Source organism: Camelus bactrianus, chromosome 32 (assembly GCF_048773025.1).
Source record: "Camelus bactrianus isolate YW-2024 breed Bactrian camel chromosome 32, ASM4877302v1, whole genome shotgun sequence".
Taxonomy (NCBI): Eukaryota; Metazoa; Chordata; class Mammalia; order Artiodactyla; family Camelidae; genus Camelus; species Camelus bactrianus.
In genome coordinates this window covers 4,215,938-4,234,004 of record NC_133570.1, presented here as the reverse complement: position 1 = coordinate 4,234,004, position 18,067 = coordinate 4,215,938, and the positions used below count along the sequence as shown (strand labels likewise).

At 55.3% G+C, this 18,067-nt stretch overlaps 1 protein-coding gene across 4 annotated transcripts in view; it reads left to right on the top strand.

Annotated features, from left to right (window-relative positions):
• Window positions 1–23: 23 nt before the first annotated feature.
• Window positions 24–18,067, top strand: part of AACS (acetoacetyl-CoA synthetase) — a 42,059-nt gene continuing 24,015 nt past the window's right edge. For 2 of the 4 annotated variants that reach the window (XM_074356449.1, XM_074356448.1), the window contains exons 1-7: window positions 24–295; window positions 6,880–6,983; window positions 8,329–8,449; window positions 9,054–9,167; window positions 10,964–11,061; window positions 16,154–16,268; window positions 16,474–16,555. In XM_074356449.1, coding sequence (XP_074212550.1) covers window positions 163–295; window positions 6,880–6,983; window positions 8,329–8,449; window positions 9,054–9,167; window positions 10,964–11,061; window positions 16,154–16,268; window positions 16,474–16,555 — 767 coding nt within the window. In that variant the 5' untranslated portion in view covers window positions 24–162. The remainder of the gene's footprint in view (window positions 296–6,879; window positions 6,984–8,328; window positions 8,450–9,053; window positions 9,168–10,963; window positions 11,062–16,153; window positions 16,269–16,473; window positions 16,556–18,067) is intronic. The other 2 variants (XM_045506368.2, XM_010969738.3) reach the window with 1 other exon arrangement.

Below are 18,067 nucleotides of genomic sequence, written 5' to 3'. Positions count from 1 at the left end.
CGTCGGGGGGCGGGGCTCGCCGGGTGTCCCGGCGGCGCGGCCGCGTCGCGTGCAGTTGCTCCCTGTCAGCCACGCCGCTCAGCGCCGCGCCCCGCGCCCGCACCTCCGCCGCCAGCCCCGCGCCGCCCCGGCCGTCCCCCGCCGGCCGTCCCCGCCGCAGCCATGTCCAAGGAGCCGCGGGCCGGGCGGGAGGAGATCCTGGAGTGCCAGGTGATGTGGAAGCCTGACAGCAAGAAGAACACGCAGATGGACCGCTTCCGGGCGGCCGTGGGCGCCGCCTGCGGCCTGGCGCTGGGTGAGTGCGGGGCGCGCCTCCCGGGGGCTCCCGGCCACTTCCCGGGGCCACGACCTTGCATAAATCCGGCTCCCCCCGAGGGTCCGAGGGACCTCCTGGCAGAGGGACGCAACTCCAGGGTTTTGGGGCGCCCCCTTTTCCCGGGCGTTGGTGTCAGGGCCCCTCCAAGTTGTTGTAATGGTCTCTTGATTTCCAGTTTCCCTTCTCTAGGACCATTGGACATCGGGGCCCCTCTCCAGCGGGTGGGGCATCTTCAGACTGGGGTTTTGCCCCCTTGTCTGTGCGGGGTATCATCTCCTCTTCTTTCAGGGGGACCTACTCCTCACTGCAGCGTCCATTTCCCTGGGAGGCCCCCCTCCTCGGGAGGGTCCCCCCTCTGGCCTTGGAACCCCTGTGGACTGAGAGGTCTTTTGCGAGGTGGTCTTACCTGTGGGTGAGGCGCTCCATGGCATCTTGCACTCCAGCCTGGGGGGCTTCCCTCCGGACGCAGGGCCATTCTGACTTTGGGCTCTTCCCTCTGTTGGTGGGGTCACTTGCCAGCCCACAGTACCTCTGTTGCCCCCTTGTTGCCCACCAGGCTGACCCTGCTGGAAGGGCAGCATGAATTCTGGGCACCAAGGAGAAGGATGGTCAGGTAGGAGTCAGTCTTTCAGGATGGGGGTTGAACTCCTTCCATTCACATGTTTACACTGCCAGTCCCCAAAGGACTCTAGTCAAGGAACTCCCTTCCAGCTACAACCCCAGCCTCAGGAGCCACCTGGCTGGGTGTGGACCGGGATGAGAAGGTCCTTTTCTGGGTGAGAAACTTTCCTGAGCTCTACCTGGCTTGCCCAACTACCTACTGGAGCCTCCCAGCCTCCGGGGTTTCCAACTCTTTCTGGAGCCTTTTCCTCCCCTTCTCGCCCTCTGCTGGCTGCAGGGACTCCTGTTTCTGTCTGTGGTGTCACAGAAATGGAGACATTTGCCTTCTTACATCACCTCCCTTCCACCCCAGTGCCAGCACGTCCTCCGGGGCCCTCGTTTCCTCTTCCCTGAACACTGGTTGGGTTTCCTGCTCCGTGCCTTCCCCCTCTCCCCTCTTCAGTACCCCCTGCGTGATTTTTTGCCAGAGCAGTCTTGAAGCACAGGTCTGACTTAGTCACGCCTGGGCTGCGGGGCTCACAGTGGCTCCTTGTTGACCACGGATTTGCAAACCTGGCCACCTGGCAGCCTCCGAGCCCTCCCAAGCACGGTGGGTGTCATCGCTTCCCCTAGCCCCTTCGCTCCCCCGCCCTCCTGTCCTAGACAGCAAGCACCTTGGAGGCAGGACTGGCTTATTACTCTTACTGCTCCCTGGCCTTTCAGGTGGTAGTTGGTAAATTAATGTGTGTTGGATTAGGGGACAGACTTGGTTCCCTAGAAGAGCCAGGGGTGGAACTGCATTCTCTTCTGTGTTACCTCACCCTGATTCTGTCTCTCTTTCCTCTGCCAGCTCTTCTGGTGCTTGTCAGCCTGGCTGCTTTACAAAATGATGCCCCCTCAGGGCGGTCCTGTGAGGTGGGTGAGACCCATCTGTAATCTGGCCACTGGGATTTTGAACTGGCTCCACTGCTTTGCTAACTGTGTGATCTGGAGGAAATCAGTGGATCTCCCCGGGCCTCGGTTTCCTCATCTATAAAATGAGCACAGTGATAGGACCTGTGTCATTGGGTGAGTGTGAGGGTGAAAGATGGTCCGGCCGAGCGCTCACCTGCCCCTGGCTGGTGGTGTGGCCGAGTAAACACTGGTAGGCCCTGGGAGCCCCCAGTCTGCCTCCCCAACTCCTCCCTGTCCTTCAAGGCCAGGACTGGTGGCCCAAGGGCCAGATTGGACCTGCACACTTAGTTTCAGCGGCTCACACGGTGAGAGACGGCACAGGAAGAGCGAGATTGCCAGTTTCTCTTGCAAACCCAGAGTGGCGCTGGGCCTGCGTCCCCACGCACCCGCGTCAGCTGAGCCGAGTGGCGTGCCTCCCTTGGGTGGGGGTATTTCAGAGCTTGGTTTTTCCTTTTCCTCCTCGTCCACTCCTGCTGGTTAACCCAGCCTGCTTCTCTCCTTTCCGGGGGCCTGGCCCTGAAGGTTTTGGGCTTTGCTTTAAAATCAGCTCAAATGCTGCCTTCCTTTTGATTATTCTTTTTTGTCTACTTTCTCCCTTCCTCTGCTCTCCAAGTGCATGTAGTTTGTACTGTCAGCTGGCCTTGCCTTTTCATTTATTTGCGAGCATTCTTGTTGCTCAAAGACAACACCTCTGAGCTTGGATCACCAGCGCCGCCCGCAGTGGCTAGTGTGTAGCTGGTGGGCGGCGCTGGGCAGCGCTGCTGCCTGGATGGAGGGAGAGAGCCAGGCACAACCTCCCGGGGCCTCAGCGCTGCTCTGGCCCTGGGGGTGGATGGGTGGAAGGAGAGGGGTTGCTCCCCAGCCTGGCTGCCTCTCCACCATCCTGTCTCCCCGGACCCTGGTGTCCCCAGACCAGGGTCGGCAGGAGGAGTCCATCCCTGCGGTTCAGGAGGGGCAGGGCCTCGGGGGAGCTGCCTAGTCCGTCTCCCACGACCAGAGCCATAGTTTGGTTTGTTCTTGTCACGGCTTCCGGGAGAGCTCCCCTGGGGACTCCCCGCACATCCCTACCTAGACCTTGGGCTCCTCTGGGTGCAGACCTTGGGGGCAGCCTGCAGCCCGAGCTCAGTACATGTGACATGAGGTCTCTTTCAAAAGGCCCCTGGACAGTGCTGCGTGTCCCAGTGTCTCACTGGGAGAGTGCCACCTGCTTCACAGTACACGCTCTTTTGGGGGACCATGCTGAATGCCTTTACACCACAAATGGCGACACCGCTGTGTGCCCGCATCCGGGATGGAGCTGGCCAACCAGTAGAAGGCTTGGTCTCTGTCCTTGAACCACTCAAGTGTCCTTGTCGGGAGCAGGCTCATGCCGAGGCAGCGGCACTGAGGGTCATTTGTGCTGGCTGCCTTCTGGACGCTCGGCGCACACGGGTCTATCAGAAGGCTGCTGGAGGGAGCTGGCCAAATCTTGATTTGAGACTCGAAGGTGTGGACTAGTCAAGACCCTCCCAGGTGGAGAGGAAGCAGCGGTGAGGTGGCCGGACAGGTGACAGAGGTACTGAGCATAGTTAATGTTTAGTGAGTGCTTCCTACAGGCCCGGCCCCATCAGGCACTTTATTTACGTGGATTAACTAAACCCCGCCAGGGAGGTGCTGCATTTATCTCATCTCCCAGCTGAGAAAATGGAAGCTCAGAGTCTTGGCTGAGATCTCGCAGCTGTGAGCCCAGGCGCCATAGTCAGGGCTCCTGGCTGCTGTGTGAGGGCGCCTCTGGCATGTGGGTGAAGGACCAGGTGGGGCAGCTGTTACCTGCTCTGGCTGATTGTCACACCACGTAATGTGACAGGGCGTTAGTCTCCTATCTCTGCACTGCAAATCACCCCAAGACTTAGTGACGCAAACAGCCATAAACACTCAGCATGTCTCGCTGTCTGTGGGTCAGGCTTCTGGGAGTGGCTCAGCTGAGTGTTTCTGGCTCTGGATCTCCAGAGGCTGCTTCCATCCATCAGTCAGCCAGGTGGCCGTCATCCCGAGGCTTCCGCGGGGCTGGGGGACCCACTTCTTAGGGGCTCCCTCACGTGGCAGTGAGTTGGTACTGGCTGTGGGAGGACACCTCTGTTTCGTGCCACCTAGGACTGCTTGAGTGTCTGTACAGCGTGGCCACCGGCTTCTCACAGAGCAGGTGTGTGACCAGCCTCACAGACATGCTCGGCTGTTTCCCTAACATCCCGCTGGTTTTGCAGATCAGCCTGGGGAAGGGACGACACAGGGATGTCAATGCCAGGAGGTGGGACTTGCTGGCCGGCTACCACGAAGGAGAAGCCAGAGATCCTGAATTTCGTTTGAAAAGCAGTTTTAACATCAGCCAGTTCAGCTTCTTTATGAACATTGTGCACCTTGAACCAAATGTGCCTGTGGTCAGTCACGCGGGCTTCCAGGTCGCAGCCTCTGGGTGGAGTGAGGGTGTGTGCGCAGGAGCCCCAGGAGCCGCTGTTCGCCTGGAGAATCGTGTGGACGACTTGGCTGTGCTGTGGACGGTGGGAAAGTTTCCACACAAAGTCCACCCACTTCTTCCGCCATCCTCTTGGGTCCTTGTGATGCCGAGAGGCTGTGGGGACCACTCGCTCCCCCGGGCGGGCGGGCAGACTGGTGACCTCTTCTGCCCTCCGGGACGTCCTATGCGATGGGCTTTTAGCGTCTTCAGGGGAGGCCTGCCTTCCAAGCCTCCGCTCCATCTCTTGTGTCAGCCTGCAGTTTTGGTGCCTTTGCAACCTGTAAGGACCAGGGTGATTAAACACACACACACAACGCCTGGGAGAGAGGGGAGCTGAGCGGCCTGTTTTTCTGGTGCAGTTTCCCACAGGCGTTCCCGGAGAAGTGCCCCGGGCCTGGAGCTGCCCTCCTTCTAGGCTGAGAACATGGCCTCGCACTCCTGCTTATTAATGCTTCCTGAGCTTTACATCCCGTCTCCAAGTCTTCATCCGAGACTGTCAGGGAGCCTGTCCCACTCCTGCCGCTGGTTAGCCTTGTCGATGCTGGCTGACGCCTCCGAGCGCTTTCTCTCTGCCAAGGGCCATTCTTATCGTTTTAAGTGTTTTGACTCACTCGGTCCTCACAGCGAGCCTGCAGTCAGTACCACCGTCGTCCTCGTATGGAGGAAGGGACTGAGGCCCAGCGAAGATGAGTGACGTGTGCGAGACCAGCCAGTTGGAGGGGTGGGATCGGCACCCGGACAGTTGGCCCAGAGCCCGTGTCCCTGCGCGGCGTGCGCTCTCACACTCCCTGTGGTTGTCCCGCTTTGCGGACGAGGACGCTGAGGCTCTGAGAGGGGAAGCGGCTCGCCCGAGGTCGTGGTCTAGTAAGTGGCAGAGCTGAATTCTAGTGCAGGTCACCTGACCTGGCCCTGGAGCCCAGGGTCAGCGCTCCACCGTCACCGGAGGATCTGTGACCATCTCTGGCCAATTTCCAGATGACACTCAAGGGAAAGTGAGTCCCGGAGAGGTGACGTGTCTGCCTGGAGTCCCTGAGCACCGTCTTGAGAGTCAGGGCTCACCGCTGCTTTCCAGAGGCACTGTCCCTGGTGGCTTCCCCTGTGAGCTTGGTTGACCTGGCTGTGGCCCTTTGCTTGAGTGGATGGTCAGGGCTCGGGGGGGCTCTCTCGTGGCGCTTGGAGGAGCTGTGGGCATCATCACTAGGAACCAGGTTCCCTTCCTTTCTTGAGCTCAGCGCTCTAAGGCCACGCTCTGAGCATGGTCATGTGACCTCCAGGCCGTCTCTCCCCCCTTGTCTGGGGTGGTTCTTCTGCTCTCCTGCCCTGGACCCGCTCTCTTCAGCTCTCTACCTGGGCCCTTGATTTCCTCCCCTTTGTGTCCTCGCCCTGCCCCGGCTGCCCCGGCTCTCAGATCACTCTCTTCCTCCGGCTCACAAGCCCGACGTGACTGAGGACAATTCCTGGCTGCCACAGTGAGAAGGGTCACTGCTAAGGGGCAGGGATGGTTGCGTAGACCCCCGGGAGGACAGTTAAATCTGTAGTTGATGGGTGGCGGTGAGAATTTGGCCTGTTGGTCACCTGTCTGCCTGCTTTATCATATCCCTGGAGCATCTGCAAATGAACGTATGTCATATTGAGGTTAAAAAGGCCCAAAGAGGGGACTTGACGTTCCCAAGGTACCAGGATTAGAACCTCATGTGAAGAGTGCACGTCCATTCATGTAAAAGTGGGAGAGAGAGAGAGAGAGAGAGAGAGATGTATTTATTCACGCATAAAGTCACTGGAAAAACACAAAGAAATCTCTTTAACTGGTTATCTCTGGGCCGGAAAAACGGGGACTTCTTTTTTTTCAAACTATGTAACATTTTATACCTTTGTTATTTTGAATCACTTGAATGTATTGCTTATTCAGAAGTCAAAATACGTAAATAATCCGCCAGCGTTGTCCTGGCATGAGCACTGTCACCAGTAAGCTTCTGGTTTTGAACTTCTGAGTCTTCAAATCTATTGAATCCAGGTTTCCTGAATTTGTCCGATATAATAATAGCAAACTCGCGATGCAGTTCTGATTCCGTCCAAAGCCGTGTTGTAAGCATTTTATACGGGGGCTCACTGGAGTCCTCACAGTTGCCCTGTGAAGTGGGTGCTGTTTGTCACCTGCATTTTATAGGTGGGGAGACAGGGACCCAGCACTTATGTGGCTTGGCCAAGCCTCACAGCTAACAGAGGAGCAAGCCGGGATTTGAACCCAGGCCTTCTGGGTCCAGAGTCCCTGGTCTTAGGCATGATGGTTAAGATACAAAATCACTGCCCCATTGCTTTTGTTCCTTTTGGGGCCTGGCAGTGGTGGGTTTGCGTCCATAGACACTAAGGTACCCCACCTTCCTGAGGTCCTTCCCCATCAGATGCCTTTGGACCACTCAGACACACATATCGTGCCTTAGGGGAGTCCATCTTACTGAACTGCGGCTCGCCTTTTAAGATGAATCTGATTTATCTGGCGCCTTTTTTTTTCCAGAAAATTATAATGACTTGTACCATTGGTCAGTTGAGTCGTATTCCGACTTCTGGGCAGAGTTCTGGAAATTCAGTGGAATTGTCTTCTCACGCACGTACGATGAGGTAAGTGGAGATTTTGTTTACACATTATCTTTTCGTGGTTGTGTTCCTAAGTGAAGTGTTAATTTTGGTGAAGACTAAATCGTATGTTCTTGGAAAACTTCACATCAGCAGACAAAAGTCATGGCCCTAGGGAGTGGGGCAGGAAATTGCGTTGGGGTCGCGGACCTCACGGGGACCCAGTTACCTCTGGGCCTCCGGGATGTGCGGACCCCAGGCCTCGTCCTGGGAATCTGAGTGACCCTGAGAGCAGAGCACCGTTTTCTTTTTATTTTATTAAAAAAAATTTAAATTGTGATAAAATACCAATAACACAAAATTCCCCATTTTAACTGTTTCACAGTATACAGTTCAGTGATATTATATACATTCGTGTTGTTGTTTTTTAAACTATTAGTAGTTTTGTTATTAACCTGTATTTTAGAGATTTTTTTTTTCAACTCCTTATCAACAAATATCTGGGGAATGGGGACTCGGTTATTCAAAGTATAATTTATTGTGTTTTTGGTTTGTTTATGGGGTGAACCATTCTGAAAGGTTCATCTGAAGGCACTTGGAGAAGAAAATCAAGGTTCCAGCCCCTGAGGAAGGAGGCAGGGGTCAAACGTTTAGAAAATTGGTGGTGGGAAGATCAGGTGGGCCCTGTGCCTTGATCTCCTGGTTTCTATGCACCTGGTCTGACCTGGGACCATCTCTGTCTTAGGTGCTTTCTGTTGTCAGCATCCCTCATAAAGTTGGTGCTTAATAAATACTTACTGAAAGAATAAATTAGTAGGGGTGCTGTTTGCCCTTAACATTAATTTCTTTTTCTTTTAAAATTTTTTTTTTGGTTTGTTTTTTGGGGGGGGAGGTAATTAAATTTACTGATTTACTTTTCAGAGGGGGTACTGGGGATTGAACCCAGGACCTCATGCATGCTAAGCATGCGCTCTAGCCCTTGAGCTATACCCTCCCCCCACAATTTCTTTTTAACTTTAGTGAAGAGTAATTGATGCACACGATTGTATAGATTTCATGTGTACATGTGATGATTTGATAGACCTTGCGGAATGATTACCAAGAAAGCACGTCCATCACCTCACATAGTTAACTTTTTTTTTTTTTTTTTGGTGGCAAGAATGCTTAAGATCTACACTTAGCAGCTTTCAGGTACACAGTACCACATTCATTTCTATTTTCAGTTTCAAGCCTTTGGGCCAGTTCAGCATGTGGTCTGTGAAGCGCTTTAATGATGCTTTCTTTGGGCGAGTGAGTTAGCTGGCTCCCTGGGACGTGGACTTGCTTGTCACACACTTGTGGTGTCGCTCTCACGTGCGTGTGCATCCTGGTTTGCTGTCATCCTCTGTAGGTCGTGGACACGTCTAAAGGGATTGCTGACGTCCCCGAGTGGTTCAAAGGCAGTCGCCTCAACTATGCGGAAAACCTCCTGCGACACAAGGAGAACGACAGGGTGGCCCTCTATGTTGCAAGTGAGTCCCGCTGGCTACTCGGGTTTTCCTCTCTTAGCGTCCAGATGCCACTTCACGTGGGGCCATGTGCTTGGAGAGGCTCGGAAGCATCCAGAGTCTGCAGTGTATGGTTTCCAAATAATATCTTGGCTCCTTCCTTCCTTCCTTCCTTTTTTTCAGTTGCGGTGAAAAACACACAATACTAAATCTACCATCTGCGCCATCTTGGAGCTCCCCGTTCCGTGGTGTTAACTGTGTTCACGCCGCCGTGCAGTTGGTCTCTGGAACTTTTTCAATCTTCAACACTGAAGATAGTCTCCAGACTGTCTTTGCAACTCTTGGACAGCTATAATTTCAAAATTAAAAGTTATGTATATTAAAAAAAATCACAACCCAAATCAAAGGATCTTCACTTAATAAGAGCATTCCCAATGGTAAAAAAAAAAACAAAAAAAAAACTTTCAGTGGCCACGTCTTGGTTAGCCTTCCCTGCATCCGTGTAACGCTTCCCGGGCTCGTATTTCTAACCTGCGTTTGAACAGGTGTGAGTTTCGTCGACGTCTGTGACTCAGAACCCCTGTGTTTAGAATTCTCCACGAATGACCTGTCCTTTTTCTGTTCCCAGGGGAAGGCAAGGAGGAAATTGTGAAGGTGACTTTTGAAGAGCTGTGGCAACGGGTGGCTCTGTTTGCAGCTGCGATGAGGAAGATGGGTGTGAAGAAGGGAGACCGGGTGGTCGGTGGGTATTTTGAGCGCTTGTCACGGTAGGGGAGGGGCCTGTGGCGCAGGGAATGGCCTGGAAGGCCCGCTCAGGAACGAGGTGGAGTCGTGTCCGATTACACACAGCCTCATGTGTCCTTGTGCCCCAGAAGCTGGCCAAGAAGGGATATCGTAAAGTGTGGCCTGGCCAGAGTGAGCTGGGCCGTGAGGCTGGGCCTTGCGGGTCCCCGGCTCCCGGCTCCAGTCCTTCGTGTGGGCGTCTCCTCGTGCCAAGCAGGATCCAGTGCTTACAGACGTGTCTTGTTTTTTAAATAAAACGTGGTCCTTAAATGAAACACGAGCCAGATAGTTCCAGATAGTTCATCAGGTGCTTGATTAGAGAGCCAGCGACTCCTTCTGAGGTCGGGAAAAGCCGGCTGCTGTGTTTTCTGGGAGGCCGGCTGCCCGCCTCCAACGTGGCGCTCTCCCTGGGAACTTCTGAGGGTGATTTTCATTCTGTGATTTCCGCTGTTAGTGCCGACATGATTGTAGACCGAGTCCCAGTGCCCAAGACCCGGCAGAGGGAGTTTTATCAGTGGGGAGACTCACCTGACTGCTTTCCTCTTACGCACAGACCCCAGGGGCAGAGATGCCAGGAGCCCCAAAGGCCACCAGCCTGCCCATTTCCCAGATGAAAAACCAAGGCCCAGAGGAGAAAAGTAAACGAATCAATTCATTTTTTTAATTGAAAAGGATTTTATTTAAAAGTGGGTGTTGATTTCAACAGTATAGACAATTTCAGTTCATAACATTGTTAAGTAAAATTCCACCTACGTGGAAACACTCAGCCTCTGAAGATAAACTGTGGGAGTGTTTTGGATGTTAATTGTGATGGCTGGAGAAAACGCTATAAAATGATGAAGAACCACACACACATGGTATCAGTGTCGGCTTCCTGGCTTTGACATTGTCCTACGATTACACGAGGGGTACTGGGTAGATGGACAGTGATGGGTGGAAGGGGCCCCTTCCTGACAGCCTTTCTGGGGACTTCCTACTAGATGGAGGGTCTGAGCCCCTTACAGGCTTGTTTTTGGTTCTTGACTATCCTGCTCACAGTTTCATTCCCTGCCTGCCTGTCCCTCCATCCCTCCAAGCATCCGGCCATCCTTCTGTCCATCCATCTGTCCCTCCACCAGCCAGCCAGCAGGCCGATGTCTGTGGTCCTTGATGTGCAGAGCTTGGTAAAGGCATTTGGTAAAGCAGAGAACAAGATAGGTAGTCTCTGCCCTCATGAGAGAACCAGATATTAAATTGCCAGTTAAAATGATTATACATGGGTGGTCATTACAGTAAATCTGGTGAAGGAGGAGTACGGTGTGCTTTGTGGGCGACTGGTCGGGGGCCTGAGTTCATGGGGTAGCCTTAGAGAAAGCTTCCCCGAGGAAGTTTCATTTGCGATAAGAGCTGAAGGGTGAGCATGCACTGAGTAGGGAAGGCTGGCGGGGTTGGGGAGTGTTCAGATAGCCAGGCAGCTCGTGCAAAGGCCCTGAGGCACGAGAAGCTTAGGAAAACTGAAGAACTGAAGGAAGGCTGTTGTGACTGAGCCCAGAGTGGGAAGCAGGGCGGAGGCGGAAGAGGCTAGGCTGGCAGCAGGTGATGGGGTCATCCAAGCAAGAGATGTCAAGGCAGGTAGGGTGGGCCTGGCTGAGCTCTGCGAGCCACCTGCAGCAGGCGCCTCTCCCCACCCCCGCCCTGGCTCTTGGAGCTGGTGTTGGCAGTCCACTGCACTGGGTGCAGCCTGAACCAGGCTTTCTCCCTGTGCGCCCTTTACAGGCTATTTACCCAACAGCGCGTACGCCGTGGAGGCCATGCTGGCGGCGGTGAGCATCGGGGCCATCTGGAGCTCCACGTCCCCGGACTTTGGCGTGAACGTAAGTTGGGGTCCCCACGGAGGGGGTGCCTCCGTGCCCTGCAGTGTCCTGGGTGTGCGGCCACCACAGGGGAACGTTCCTGTGGGATTTCCGCAGGGAAGGGCTCTGCCCCTGCTGTCCTGGGTTGGGGCATGGGCAGCTGCGGGGGGCCCAGCACGGCTGGGAGGAAATGGCATCACGAGGGCCTCCCGTCCCCCGTCTCCCTGGCCGGTGACTTGGGAACAGCAGGAGAGAAGGAGCCAGAAGGAGCTGAATCTTGTTTTAAGTTTTAAACTAAACAATTCTTCCTTCTTTTCCTCTATTCCTCACGTCCCGGCTGTGTGTCTTGGCCACGTTAGTGTGTGTTTTGTGCCACAGGCAATGTTGTGGTGTCGTGGACACTGAGCAGGAGATGCCTGGTCATCTCTCCTGTGACTTTGGGACAACATGAGATTTTCTGAAGTTTATCCTCAGCAGATGGTTTTCCAGACTTGCTCACGGAAGTTTCCCCGAAGCCTCCCTGTGTCCATCACTGCCATTTCTGATCTCTTGCTTTGGATCTGAGCTTCGCATTCTTCATCCCGTAAACCCTGAGCGCACCTAGGACCAGGCTGCAGCTGCGGGAGTGGCCCAGGCAGGGGCAGGAAGCGCGTGCCGAGCCCCACCAGGAAGGGGGAAGCAGCAGAGCAGGACTTCCTGGGGCCCCCACTTCCCGATCAGGGAACTTTCCTGGTGGTAGCGCCTTGGGGATGAGGGACCCTCAGGAGCCACAGGGCAGACCGCTGTTAGAGGGTGCAGCGGGCAGCTGTGTCCCTGCCTGCTCTTGCTCTGCTGTGGGTGTGGCCCTGTGCTGGGCACTGCTCAGCGCATCCCTGGGTGTGTTATTTGTCCTCACATGCAGATCAGGGCCTGTGGGAAGAGTCTCAGGAGATGAGTGTGGTACGAGTGTGCCCGTGATGGGCGCAGGAAGACTGACGCACGTGGGCTGCAGGTGCGGTTCCTGGCGCTGTCCAGCTGTGCGCCCTGTAGTCGGTGTGCCTTGTCTGCAGGCTGGGCTTTTGGGTACCAGCTTGAAACTCACGTCTACCTTGAGGCTTGCTGTTCTGGTGAAGGTTTTCAAGATGTATCTCATTTCCCCCTACCCTGTGCAAAGGAGGGACAGACCTGCTTCTGTAACACAGGTCTGGAGCAGTGAAGCGATTGGCTGAGGCCAGTCTGTGGTCCATGGGGTGAAGACTGAGCCCTGCTGAGTTCAGGGATGGTGTCACCCCAGGTGGAGGGTCACCACTGTTGGCTGTGGTCGTGTCTCCTGAGGCTTTCCTGGGCCTCCACTCAGGACCACCTGGGTCAGTGAGGACCGACCTGAGACGGGTGCTCCAGTGGGGGTCTTCTTGGTCCTTGAGGCCCTTCGTGAGGCTGTGTGAGCTGCTTGGGGCCAGGCCGTCCTCATGGGGGGTCCTGGAGGGTTGGGACTGAGTCCACGGGTGCTTGGATCCCTCAGCAGGCTGTGAGCTGTGCTGCACAGAAGCAGTGACGGGTTCAAGAAGGGGTGTGTTGTGTTGGTTGCAGGACGCAGTGTGGGGGGCTTGTGAGCACAGCAGCACTAACACAGGACGGCGCTCAGTCTGCCCCCGAGCTGGGTGGGTGTTAGCTGTTATTAACGATTTGGGCCATGAGTGTTTTTGAGTGAATTGGAACTTACAAGAGGTTATAAAGGTATTGGAAGAGCATGAGTGGCATTGGGGAGGTGGTGATCCTGGCCTCCTGGGGTCTAAATGGAGCCCCTGCCTGAGGACTTCGCAGGGAGCAGAGCTCCTGGGTGGCCTGGGTGGTGTGCCTGAGCCACCAGGTGCAGCCCAGAGAGGGTTAGGGGCCAGGCGGGGGCCCAGCCGCTTCCCACGTGGCTGCAGCATCAGCAGCTGGTGCTAACCTTGCATCTGTTTTCCCAGGTCATTGTCCTGTGCAAAATGTCACCACCAGAGGCCATGCCAGCTGCCTCTGGTCCCCAGGTCATCTGGGTAGAGGATGCAGCCGGTGGACGTCTTTGGAGCAGCGTCCTGGGCCTTCCTGCCCTGGTTCGAGGCTGGTGCGGGTTTTCCGGGGTGACGGCTATGGCTGGAGCTGCTGCGGGCGCGGGAGGCACGTGTGCACTAGATGGCAGCCTGGCTCTGTGCTGGCCGCGGCCTGCAGCACGTTTGGTTCTAGGAAATCTTGGCAGGCGCGATGGCCTGAGCCTCCGGGGAGAGCTCTCCATTGGGTCAGAAGATGACAGGGCCAAAAGCCTTCCTGCTAAGATGCTCCACTCTGCCCTGAGTTCTGGGAAGCGGTCCTTAGTTTGCAGGTACCCTTCTCTCCATCCTGTCAGACACAGGTGGGCATCTGTGCCGTCCTTTGGAGCGAGTGTGGAGCTGCTGACAGATAATGTGTCAGCCTAGTGACTTCACGTCCCCCCACCCCCGGCTGCTGGCACCATGTGCCAGCTCCCAGCGGTGAGCCCTCCAGGATGGGAAACTGGTCCAGGTAATAAGGCACGGCGCTGGCTCTGGTACCTCTGTGCTCACTGAGGACCTGGGACAAAGCAGTGACGCCAGAGCTTCAGACACCTCCGCTCTTTTCCAGTAGCTGAAACTTGCAGGGAAGCATCCCGAAGAACCGACTAGGTGGGGCTGGGGCTGGACAGGGGAGGCCGTGGGCCTGGGACAGCCCTCTTCAGTGGTTTGCAAATCTCTGCTTGAAAAAGAGGTGCCTGTTGTTAATTTCCGAAATCACTGTTTTAACCTCAGACGGCACCCCCTTCTCAGTCAAGGGCACTCACCTGAAGTTAGCAATGAAACATGGATGTCTTTCCTGCGTTGAATCCTGTTTCCCGTTGCATGGCACTGAAGATCCCTATGATAAAGGGAAAATTGCCGAGAACGCACTTGCGTATCCTGATTTGAATTATTTGGTCCCCAACCTGCCATTCTCACCGAGACTTCCGGGTCCTATGTGTTTTGACCATTTGGTTTTTCCTGTGTTTCATTGTTTACTTTGGAGTGAGTGGCTTTTTCAAAGACAGCGGGGGAGTCTGACCTGTGACATCCGCACATCGAAGAGCCAGGCTCATGCTTGTAGCCCTCACCCTCATAAAGCACGTTCAGGTCGCCGTGTGTGTGTGCGCGCGCGTGTGCACACGTGTGCGCGCGCACAGAGTAGGACAGCTGTTCTCCCCGCTCTGGGCGGCTGTCCACATGATGCAGCCCCGGCTTGGTTTCACTGCTTGGTTGCTAAGCACCATATCTGGGTCAGCTGCGCGATCATAGTGTGTTTTGTCCTGACATGAAAGCAGTTCTCAACTGAGCAGCCTCTCCTGGACCAGAACAGCCAGCGGCTGGTGATTGTGTGCCTCAGTTTACTCATCTGTAACATGGGGACAATAATGTCAGCGGTCACGCTGAGTGGGAAGTGAGTGCCTATTGTTAGTAAAGTGCCCAGCACAGTGCCTGATACATAGTAAGTACTGTGTAAGTGTCAGCTAGAAATATTATCTGTTTTCTTGATCAGATTTATCAAGAGGCTTATTTTATTGACCTTGGAAAAAAGATTTTGGTTTTATTGATCAAGTCCATCATTAGTTTTCTTTATGGCTTTAATTTCTTCCTTTTTTCTTTTCTTTTCCCTGGCAACCTAATTCCTGAGTGAAGTTCACTGAAAACAGTTGGAAGTTGGAAACAATGACACTTATAACTGCTCTGCTATTTTTTCGCTGATAGATTGCATGTTCCAGGGAGGAGGAACTCTGTTTGGTTCCCTGGCCCAGTGCCCAGCACGGTAGATGGAATAAACAAACGCTTTCTACCATTTCTTCCCTGTTGACTCAGCTTCTGGTCTGGAAAAGTGGACGGCATAGAATCTCAGTCCCTGAATCTTTAGCCCAGAGAGTCTCAAATTGTATCGCTCATTGGAATCGCCTGAAGGGCTTGTGAAAACACAGACTATCCAGTTCAGCAGTTCTGGGGCCCCAAGTGATGCTGCGGCCCCCAGGACCGCTCCGATGGGCCCTGGCCGCCCCTTGTCTTGGGCATCCGCTTTGCTGACTCCTGCCAAGTCAGTGCTTCCCCTCCTGGGAGGCTCTGAGCTGCAGCACCTGGCTCACTCCAGGCCAGTTAATGAGTTATCTACTGAGCTTAATTAATCGCCATGCTACAGGTGGCTCTGACATGCCACCAGGGTGGACACCCTACCCATCAGCTCCTCACACGGAGGTTCCGGTATCACTGCTGGTGCCCCTGGAGTAGCCCCAGGTGGTGCCCTTGAGCTGCTGCATCGGACTGACCGTGCGAGAGACCAGGAGCGCCTTCGGGGTGGTGCGTTCCCAGGTGCTGTTTCTGTGGGTGATGATGGCTCCACCACGGTCTGAACTTGAGGCCAGCCGGGAGGGGCCTGTTGCAGAGAGCTTGTACCTGTCACCCTCGGAGTCGCACGCAGGTTGTGTGAGTGTGTCTCGGGCTACCCCCGTCGGCTCACGACAGTTCCAGAAACAAGGTGGGCGGCGCACCTGCTCTCAGGGAGAGGGCTGTGCTCGGTGGGACGGCAGCTCCACATGTGGCGCAGACACACAGCTGGGTGTGGAGAGCCTGGCTTTTAAAATGAGGCTTGTTTACGAGTGTACACGTTTATACGTTTATGAACTTGCTTGGCAAAAGGTATCATTCGGAGAATTCGGGTACCTCTTTCATTGAAAATGAAGAGAGAACCAAAATATGGGACCACTTGCCTTTTGGGAACGTGAGCCTTCTTTTGCATTCGCTGGAGGAGCTGTGTTGGAAGGCTGTTTCTGTGACGTGGGGAAGCTTTTTGGTGGTGCAAGTACTCACCCCATTCTTCTCCCGTCCGGGGGACTTAGTGCGTGTCTGTAAGTCCTGTGTGTTGACGCCCTCCTTGAAGTGAAGATCACGTGCACGTCCGGTTTGCTGACCGTCTGTATTGGTTTGCCTCCGGGTGACGGGGACACGGGGACGTGGCTGTTGCACTGGTAACGGCGCTTTCTCTCTCCCGGGAAATCCGGTCCTGTGGGCTGCTGGAGGTTTTTGCCTTTTGGACGACCAGCGACCGCCCTTTCCTTCCACTGCAGGGTGTTCTGGACCGGTTTTCTCAGATCCAGCCGAAGCTCATCTTCTCCGTGGAAGCCGTGGTCTACAACGGCAAGGAGCACGGCCACGTGGAGAAGCTGCAGCGCGTCGTGAAAGGTGTGTGGGCCGGCACGGCGGGACGGGCGCGGGGGTGGGAGCCCCCCCCACCCCGGGGGCCCGAAAGCCCCTGGGAGCTGCAAGCTACAAAGCCCTGCGTGGGCCCAGCCCCGGGCTGTGCTACGTTTCAGCAAAAGGAAAAGATCAGCGGCCGAGTGTGTCGGGCCCTATAAGTGTGTGTTTCCTCGTCCCTCGCTGCTTTCAGGGCTGCCGGACTTGAAGAAAGTGGTGGTGATCCCTTACGTCTCCTCCAGAGAGAAGATAGACATTTCGAAGATTCCAAACAGGTAAGCCAGCCGCAGGCTGCTCACAGCTCCCGTGCAGAACCCCCCGAACTCCCCCCCTCCAGCAGCGGATCCTATAGGGCTTCCACTTGGGAGCATTTTAGAGGTAAAATCGTCATTCTGCAGGTGGGCCCCCGAGGGTCCCTGGCATCCTCACCCTTCCTGTCTGTGTCCCTTCGAAGAGGTGGTCTTGGGTGGGGCCAGACCAGCTCCCTGGATTGGCCACAGCGGTTCTGAACAGTGGCTGATGTGTATCCACACGTGCACACACGTGTGGAGCTGTGTGCATTTGTATGTGGTGTGTACACGTATATGCGTGTATGTGGACACACAGGTGCACACGTACATAGTACGCTTTTCCATTTTAGAACTATCTCTTGTCCCCATTGCGAACGGCATCTTCCTTCCTTTTCTGCCGTTCATGGCCTGATAGACCACACGCCTCGAGCACCAGACAGAATGCTCAGCGCCTCAATTCTGAACAGGAGTTAAGGGCATGGATTATGGTTTGGCCACAGTTGACTTCTTCCCAGAGTTCTTGTTGTCACACCCCTTTCATCTTTCCTGAAGTGATTGTAGGGAGAGCCCCGAGATGAGACGTGTTTACCTGTGCAGGTGCACCTTCCCGGGGAGCCGTGTGTCTGGGCTGCGGGCAGGAGCCCCTGAGCGGCGAGCAGAGGCCCCGGGAGGGGCAGGGGCAGCGCCACGGGCTGGGGTCCTGTGTGCGCTGCGGGGGGCCGAGGGGGAGTGGGAGGCCTTGCAGACGGTGGCGGATGCGTGGCTGGGGGTCCTGAGAGGAAGAAAGCTCGTGTGTGGCCCCTGGTGATGGGGGATGGACCATCGAGCTGGGGGGCGAGACACACTTGCGAGGAGGGAGAGCTGTTACCCCTGGGCCCAGTAGACACAGCCATGCTCTCTGAGTGGAGGAAGGGACAGGAAGTGCCAGAAGGTGAGAGAGGAGTGTGGTTGGGAGGTCTGGGGGAGGTGACACCTGCGGTGGCCTTGAGAGGTGAGCTGGGTCTGGGGACAGCTGCAGGTGACTGGATTCCAGAGGCTGAAGGGATCTGCAGTAGAGTGACTGTTCTGTGAAGGCTGTGGTCCCCGCCAGACTGCTCGAGGTCACGTCTCAGCTGTGTGACCCTGTGCTAGTGATTAACCTCTCTGTGCCTTGGTTTCCCGATCTGTAAAAAAGGGGACGATATGGTCCTTTCCTCACAGGCATGCACAAAGGTGGCTCTCAGTAATATTGTCTGTCATCATGAGCAGGTGACAGCCACAGACTGGAGTGGGCTTTGTCCTCTGGAGTGTCCGGGTCAGATTGTGCAGGTCCTTACAGGCAGCCCGGGGGCTTGGACTTGTCCCCTAGACTGTGGGGACCCTGCTGACCTTGACAAATTACAACCAGCCATGAATTTAGCTCCCCTGGTTTTACTGATGGGGCCATAAGGCACAGAGCCCAGGAGGAAAAACGAGACAGTTCGCTGGCCCCATGGTGGCCTGGCTTTTATTTTTCTG